At 51.4% G+C, this 8525-nt stretch overlaps 1 protein-coding gene across 1 annotated transcript; it reads left to right on the top strand.

Moving 5' to 3' along the window:
- The first annotated feature begins 1880 nt into the window (after positions 1–1880).
- On the top strand, positions 1881–7862 carry LOC124696383. Its single transcript, XM_047229121.1, has 8 exons — positions 1881–2876; positions 2963–3106; positions 3228–3449; positions 3541–3616; positions 5854–6045; positions 6135–7051; positions 7146–7289; positions 7410–7862. Exons 1-8 carry the CDS (start codon positions 1881–1883, stop codon positions 7578–7580), a joined length of 2862 nt encoding a protein of 953 aa, XP_047085077.1. The 3' UTR covers positions 7581–7862.
- Positions 7863–8525: the final 663 nt, after the last annotated feature.

Raw genomic sequence — 8525 nt, 5'->3', positions numbered from 1 at the left:
TCCACCGTTCAAAAGTCATCTGATGGCTCTCCTCTCTTTTAATCGGAGCCCCCTTTACTTCTTGCTGCTCAGATCGGCAAAATATTAAGTGTGAAGAGAGTGACCGAGCTACACATAGCTCTTTATTTTCAAACACTTAAAATCGTATTCATAGTTTTTAAAAAAAAAACCGAATTTTTTTCTAGTAATAGCCAATGATGTATTCTATAGTGGTGTAAAATCTCATTGCAAACTGATTTGTATTCTAAGCTGCACAAAATTAACAAATTTTATAGTTTTGAAATGTGCATTATTCAAGACATTTGCTCATCATATTGGCTGACACTGATTATCTCGGAGGGAAGCTCGTTTTGTTAGCCTCTGATGTCCATCAAGCTCTTCTTCGGTACAAGATGTTGCCAAACTTACCTCGGGTTGCCGCTCTCCGCTGAAAAGCTTCGCCTCGCCGCTTTCTCGCCACTCATTGCCAGGGTGGACAAGTACCTGTCTGGCTGGCGTGCCGTCATGCTCTCTCCCGGCAGCCGCCTGGTCCTCCTGAATGCCGTCCTGGACGCGCTCCCCACCTTCGCCATGGGCGCCCTTGAGCTCCCTCCCAGCGTCGTCGTGGCCCTTGACAAGCTTCTCCGCGCGTTCCTATGGGCTGCAACCGACCGCGTCACTAGCACAAAGTGTTTGGTGGCATGGGACCACGTCTGCCGGTCAAAGGAGGAAGGTGGCCTCGGCGTCCGCTCTCGGTGGACCAAAATGCCTGCCTCCAGGTCAAGCTGCTGCACCGCCTCCACGTCGCCCCCGGCGAGTCCTGGCCTCGCTGGGTGTGGTCCAGCCTCGGTGGCATGCCGCTCGGCGCTCCTGGCCGCGCTGCCCCTCTCTGCGGCTCCCACTGGGCGGCGCTGCTCCGTCTGCTTCCTCTCTATCGTGCCATCTCCCGTGTCCAGCTTGGCGACAGGACCCGGACGACTTTCTAGCACGACAACTGGGACGCTCTAGGGGTGCTCTCGGCAGCCATGCTGGAGCTGCTCTCTCACTGCACCTTTCCCGATGCCACCGTCCGTTAGGTGGTGGACGCGGGTCTGGACACCATCTTGGTGGCGCGACTGTCGACGGCCGCTACCGCGCAACTTGCCTCCCTCCTCCCGCTCCTCACCCCCGCCACGCTCTCCGCCCGCCTGACACGCGCTCCCTGCCCCTCTGCGCCAAACTTGTGGTGGTTTGCGAACGGCTGCGCTCTACAAGCTATCCACCGACGGCGGGGAGCAGGACGCAAAATTCTCCTTCGTCTGGCGAAATGTTGCCCCCTCCAGGGTCCATTTTTTTCGCCTGGCTCCTCGTCAAGGCACAGATTCAAAGCCGCTCAAACCTCCCGAAGAAGAAGATTGCCCGCTCCAACATCGCTTCTTATCCCCTCCCCCGACTGCCCGCTCCAACATCGCTTCGACATTGCACCTCCTTTGGCTCTGGCACCTTTGGAAGCACAGAAACGACGTCGTCTTCAACGTGCTAGTTCCCTCTGTGTCTCTGGCCCGCAAAAACTGCCAGGATGACGCCACCCTCTGGCGAGCGTGCCTCCCGCCAGAGCACCGCTCTGCTCCTCCCGGTGAACACTCAAAACAAAAAAGTTGGCTCATGGGCACTCCGGGCCAACGGGCCTTGAGAATTGGGTCCATATTGGCTCTTCAGGAGCATATTCCTTTCTTCTCTTCGCGTTCTACTCCTAGTAAGTAGAAAAAAAAAACAAGGAAACAATTCCCCTTCTCTTCTTTGCTCCACTCCACACTCCACACACAGCACACGCCGCTCAAAACCCTCGTCTCCACCGCGCCGCTTCCGTTCCGGCGGCGGCCATGGACACACTGCTGTCGCCCGTTCCTATGAAATCCAGGATGGCGGCCGGGTTCCGGCGCCTAGGCATCGACCCGGACGAGGCAAACGGACTCTTCCGGCGTGCGACGGCGGCGGCCATTGGCACCCTATGGCCGCTTGCGCCAATGTTCGCGGTGGCGAGCCACTTCCTGAACGGCTGCGAAAAGTTCTTCACCCGCTTCTTCTTCCCCGCCCCGCGCGTCGACCACGCCAGCCGCCTCCCCGACGCGCTCCTCGGCAACATCGTCTCCCGCCTCCCCGTCAAGGACGCCGCGCGCACGGCCGCGCTCTCCCGCCGCTGGCGCGGGGTCTGGCGCTCCACCCCGCTCGTCCTCGCCGACGCCGACCTCCTCCCGGCCACCTCCGCCGTGTCCAGCGTCCTCGCCGCGCACCCGGGGCCCTTCCGCTGCGTCCACCTCACCAGCGCCCGCGTGCCGGAGTTCCACGGCCTGCTCACGGGCTGGCTCCAGATCCTCGCCGCCAAGGGCGTCCAGGAGCTCCTGCTCGTCAACGGCCGGTGGCCGCACGTCCTCGTCCTGCCCTCCACCTTCCTACGCATGGCCAACCTCACCCGGCTCTACCTCGGCCTCTGGAAGTTCCCCGACACGGCCGCCGTCCCGCGCGCCTCCTTCTTCCCCAACCTCCTCGAGCTCGGCCTCTGCAGCGTCGCCATGGAGAACAGGGATTTGGACTTCATCCTCGACAGGAGCCCCGTGCTGGAGACGCTCTGTGTCGAAGGGGACATGTTCCTGCTCCGTCTCTCCCTTGTCAGCCAGAGCCTCCGGTGCGTGCAGATCATCGGGCCATTTGAAGAAATCTTCGTGGTGTACGCCCCGCACCTTGAGCGACTCATCCATGCCCAAGGTAACAAAGGTTCATATCAAAAGAAAGGTGCTACCACTGATGTGAGCTGCACCAAGGTCAGGATTGGCCATTCCCCCAAGCTGCACTTGTTGGGATACTTGGAGTTGGCCGCAGGAAAGCACATGATAGAGGTCGGCAACACCGTCATCAAGGTGCTCGACCATTCCATTTGTTCAGTGTAAATTCTTAAACGATCAATCTGAATCTTTGTGTTCTTAATTCTCTTATTCAATTGCAGGCTGGGACAAGGGTGAGCCCGAGGACCATGGTACCAAGTCTGAGAATCCTGGCTATGGAGGTGCGATTTGATATCCGCAATGATGCCAAGATGATTCCCAGCGTCCTCAGATGCTTCCCCAATGTTGAGACACTCCACATCAAGGTGAAGAAGCCCCCTGATCCTTCTTTTCGCATTTCATTATGTACCAGCATCGATCATAATTCTAGTTGCTGCCAATAACTGATGAACTGCATCATCTGCATTGCCTTGGTCCAATTTTCAGTCTGGAAAAACGCATCAATCCACTGGCAAGCTCAATCTGAAATTCTGGCACGAGTCTGGTGGTACCATAGAATGCATCCATTCGCGCATCAAGCGTCTCGTTTTCCGTGATTTCCGAGGGGGCCGGAGCGAGCTTGCCTTCCTCAAATATTTCTTCGAGAGCGCGTTGGTGCTGGAGGAGGTGGTGATTCTGTTGGCCGATGGTTTGGCTTCGATGGAAGAGGTGCGTTCCAAAGTGGAGAGCCTAGTGTCCATGAGACGGGCCAGTGGAGCCTTCTCACTGCTGTTCAATGTCTCTTCTGATCCCCAAGAAGATTACATTCAGAGCTTCAAAAGAGGATCTGATTTTTCTCTTCGCGACCCTTTTGCCAACTACTGAAGTCACACCAGGTGCCAATGTATTTCATCATGCAAACTGAACTGCTCTGATTTTTTTTTAATGTTTTGCCTCACTCCACAATGTACATGCAAGCCACTGTTATAGATTTCATCCTCCCCACCTCGGTTCTTCTAGCCTGATTATCAATCATTTTTTCAGGTTGGCAATTATTGAGTACTGTATGTCTGTTTCATGTCATTTCATTAGCTGCCTTGTATCTGATTACAATGGTGCTACATTGTATGATAAACATACGAGGCTTCATGCTGCTGAACAGTTAATGGTGTCTGAGCTAATTGTTTTTTCCATGGAAAATCATTTCCAGCTGGCAGAAGATTTGGTTTTGTTTGCAGATCGGTTCTTCGGCCCATAATTCATGCTTTTCATGTTTGAGGATACATTTCAGCCCAGTTTTCATGTTTTATTGAGGACACCCGATACATCCACACTTCGAGTTCTGTCTTGCGGCATAATCTGCCAAAAAGTATTTTATTATTAAAGATCTATTTTCATGTGCCTCATGATCCCCGACAAGTCAGCCAACTTCGGGTGTTATGCATCTTGCCGGTAGAGTACTGAGCTCTTCCCCTGAAGGTTGCATCAGTTCCTTACACGATGAAAACAGGACAAGGCAAGGCAGCTCTATTTGGAGAAAATAGACTTGCAGACAAGATTTTCCTGGGATCTCTACCTGGAGGTCAATGTTGCAATTACAACTGTATTTATTATTCTTGTAATTTGTTCCTAGATCATTCAGTTCCATTGTTAAAATTTGGATGTAGCTATCGTGTCTTCTTGGTGAGCAGTTGATGCAGTTGAGATGCAATATTTCTCTTGCTTTTCCTTCGTTAAGGATAACGGATTACTTTGATTATGGGACTTCTGAACACACTAGTTACTGTACTTAGCTAGCAACGACTTGGCACTTGTCAATTTCGTTTCATTGGAAAATGGCTCGAGGAATAACCTCTGTAGCCTGGAGTATAAAAATTGGTCAGTTTTACCGCAACCATGGAAGTCAGATGAAAGAGAGTGACTTGAAGAATTTTGCCAATAATTGTAAAAATAGAAGATTGATCTTTTGTGTTGATCTTTTTTCGCTGATCCTCTGTTCCTTAGGTGGTGACATGAGTTCGCAACATTATGGACACAAGAACTGTAGGTTGCCATAAAAAAAAACACCTGAGAAGCAAGTCTGAGAAATTCTGGTAGCTTATGAGCTATGATTTCAAGTGATAATGCTAATTACATGAGTACAAGTAGCATAGCCGCAACGATTGTTAATGCTTCAAGCCTCATAAATATCTAGCAACCAAAAGGAAATAGAGTTAAATCATAAAATTAATAAAGCTTCCAAAATAAATGATGAAGTACGTGTACAAAATGATATGGTGTCATAACCATTCATACGCCTTAAAATTTCATACAAGATGTCGGCGGCGAGATGGGGTCGCGTGGTGGTGCGGGTTGCGTAAAAGTATATGCGGCAGTGGAGTGATTTTTACCGGAGGCAAACGGTTGACGATGGAGAGGGATGGTTGCGGCTACGATCTAGGGTGGGGGTGACCGCCACGAGGTAGAAGGGCGAGATGGGGATGGTTTTCTGTTAGTTCGTTGATAGGGCTAGCTCGCGGTGTTTTTTCGTCCATCCGGCGCCCCCGCTAGCCCCTCCCTCTCATGGGTTGGGTCCGGCTTGGAGGCGCCAGATTACTAATTGAACCATGTTGGCGCCAAAACAAAATTAGGAGTGGTTATGGCTGGGCAAGATTTTTTGGCGCCAACACCCTCTATAGCTCTTTAGGGGGCATTTAGGACCCTCGAGTAGAGGTGCTCTTATAGATAGCAGTCTGACACTTTTTGTGTAATTAGTTTGAAGTGTGACAAATGCCAATCACTCCAATTACTTAAAGATTATTAAATAGGAGCAAGGTTATAGAGGAGATCAATGTCTAGTTAGTACTCCCTCCGGTCATCTTTAATTGACGGATTGTTCGCTGCATGCAGGTAGATTAGTGTAGTGTTGGCGTTAATTAAATCCGACCTGAGGTAGTACTTTAGTATTTTTTTTATAATAGTTGGTTTCCTTTTTTGTCTTGCTTTTTCGATGTTTGTATGATGGTTTTATGATTTCTTCAAAGGTATCGTATGTGCGACTTTTTTTGTTTTTTTTGAAATGACCGTATGTGCGACTTGGGGAGCAACGCGTTTGGAAAGATTGAGCCCATTTAGACTTGTTTCGGCTGCTCAGAATCATTCCCCTTCTCTTCCGCCGTTCTTGTTCCACTCCACGGAAAGGACGCGCCGGCGCCGCTCAAAACTCGTCGCCACCGCACCGCAGCGCTCCCGGCGGCGGCCATGGACACCCGGATGTCTAACTTCGCGCTCCAGATGGCGCTCAACTTGGTCCGCAGCGACGACGAGTTGGGACCTCTCTTCGCCAGCTTGTGCTCCCCGGAGTTTCCGGCGGCGACCATGGAGACCCTAGTTCTCAAGCTGGGGGGCAGTTACTGCGCCACTGGCGTGAACCAGGCGGGATCGACGGCGTCTTGGCCCGCTTCGTCTTCCCCGCCCACTACACCATCCCCGACCCGCCCGTCTCCGCCGACGCTCGCCTCTGCGCCCTCCTCCCCCACCCCCAGGACGCCGTCGACTACCTCAGCCGCCTCCCGGATGCACTCCTCGGCAACATCGTCTCCCGCCTCCCCGTCAAGGACGCCGCGCGCACCGCCGCGCTCTCCCGCCGCTGGCGCCCAGTCTGGCGCTCCACCCCGCTCGTCCTCCTCGACGCCGACCTCTACCCCGCCACCTCCGCCGTGTCCCGCGTCCTCGCGGAGCATCCGGGGCCCTTCCGCTGCGTCCACATCAGGAGCTTCTACACGGAGGAGTTCACTGGCCTGCTCACCAGCTGGCTCCGTATCCTCGCCGCCAAGGGCATCCAGGAACTCGTGCTCGTCAACTCCCGGTGGCCGCACGCCATCGATCTCCCCTCCACCTTCTTAGACATGGTCACCCTCACCCGCCTCCACCTCGGCCTCTGGAAGTTCCCCGACACGGCTGACCTCCCGCGCACCTCCCTTTTCCCCAACCTCCGTCAGCTCGGGCTCTGCACCGTCCTCATGGAGACCAAAGATTTGGACTTCATCCTTGACAGAAGCCCCGTGCTCCAGACGCTCTGTGTAGAAGGGGATTTCTTCCAGCTTCGCCTCCGCCTTGTCAGCCAAAGCCTCCGGTGCGTGCAGATCATTGGGTCATTTCAAGAAATCTTCGTCGTGGACGCCCCATGCCTTGAGCGGCTCATCATCCATTCGGAAGGTAACAAAGGTTGTACCCCTGATGGCGCTTGTAGCAAGGTCAAGATTGGCCGTGCCCCCAAGCTGCACTTGTTGGGTTACTTGGAGTTGGACCCAGGAAATCACCTGCTGAAGGTCGGCAACACCATCATCAAGGTTGGGCGCCCCCATTGTTCAATCAATGTATTCTTGATCGATCAATGTAAATCTGTGATCTTTATTCTCTTGTTAATTGTGATCGCAACTGCAGGCTGGGACAAAGGTGAGCCCAAGAACCATGGTACCAAGTGTGAGAATCCTGGCATTCGAGGTGCGTTTTGGGGTCCGCAATGATGCCAAGATGGTTCCCAGCATCCTCAGATGCTTTCCAAATGTTGAGACGCTCCACATCAAGGTGAAGCCCCTCATGCTTCTTTTAGCATTCATTTGCATCATTATATTTATATACATCATATTGCTAGTTGCTGCCGATGGCTGATGAACTGAATGTGCATTGGTTCGATCCAATTTTCAGTCTGGAGAAACGCATCAATCCACTGGCAAGCTCAACATGAAATTCTGGCATGAGTCTGGTACCATAGAATGCATCCGATCACGCGTCAAGCGCCTTTTTTTCCATGGTTTCCGAGGGGTCGAAGTGAGCTTGCCTTCCTCAAATTTTTCTTTGAGAGCGCGTTGGTGCTGAAGGAGGTGGTGATTCTGTTGGCTCCTGGTTTCACTTCGATAGAGGAGGTGCATTCCAGAATTGCAAGTCTGGGGTCCACGAAACGGGCCAGTGAAGCCTCCTCAGTGCTGGTCACTGGCAGTTCTGATCCTCAAGGAGATTACATTCAGAGCTTCAAGAGAGGATCAGACTTTTCTATTCGTGACCCTTTTGAAGTCATAATAGATGCCAATGCATTTGATCATGCATAGTAAATTGCTCTGGAAGTTGTTAATGATCTGTTGCTCTGGTATGTGCATGCAAGACTATCTGAATTTTTTTCTGCGTTGAAGAGTAGCCCCGTCTCTTTGTTCTAGCATGATTACCTCAACTGTCCAAGTTAGTAGTACCATGTTGATGCACATGTCATTGTTTTTTGGTTGGCAGTCAGGGACGGCTGTATTTCTGTATCTCTGTTCCATATGATTTGATAAGCTAACTGTTATCTGATTACAACAGTGTTACATTCCATGGTATTCGTTAAACATGTGAGGCTTCATGCTGGTGAGAATTAGTGATGTCCGAACTGATTGGTGTTAATTTAACTGTATTCTTAATTTCTCTATTATATTACATGTAAAATTATTTCCAGCTGTCAGGAGATTGTGATAGTTGTGGATTGTGCCGTTTTGTGTGTTCTGACTGATTTGCATAGATAATCCAAGTCAACTATTGTTGCAGCTCTTTATGGTATATCTGGTTCTTCAGATGTGAAATTTGAACCATGATATGCAAGCTAATTTGATTGTTTCGCATTTTCGCTATGCGATAAGGTAGCTTTAGCAGTGCTAGGAATGGTTGTCCGAATGACAAAACTATGGTGTCTAGCTTCCTTTACTAGCGTTCTTTACTATCAAAAGCGGAGTTCGTGATGTTGGTACCTACGTCATCCATTACCCCCCCTCTGCAATGCAACAGTCAGCTCTT

The sequence above is a fragment of the Lolium rigidum genome, chromosome 3 (genome assembly GCF_022539505.1).
Source record: "Lolium rigidum isolate FL_2022 chromosome 3, APGP_CSIRO_Lrig_0.1, whole genome shotgun sequence".
Classification (NCBI taxonomy): Eukaryota; Viridiplantae; Streptophyta; class Magnoliopsida; order Poales; family Poaceae; genus Lolium; species Lolium rigidum.
Note: the sequence above shows the minus strand (reverse complement) of the source record. Positions and strands in the feature narration are given on the sequence as shown.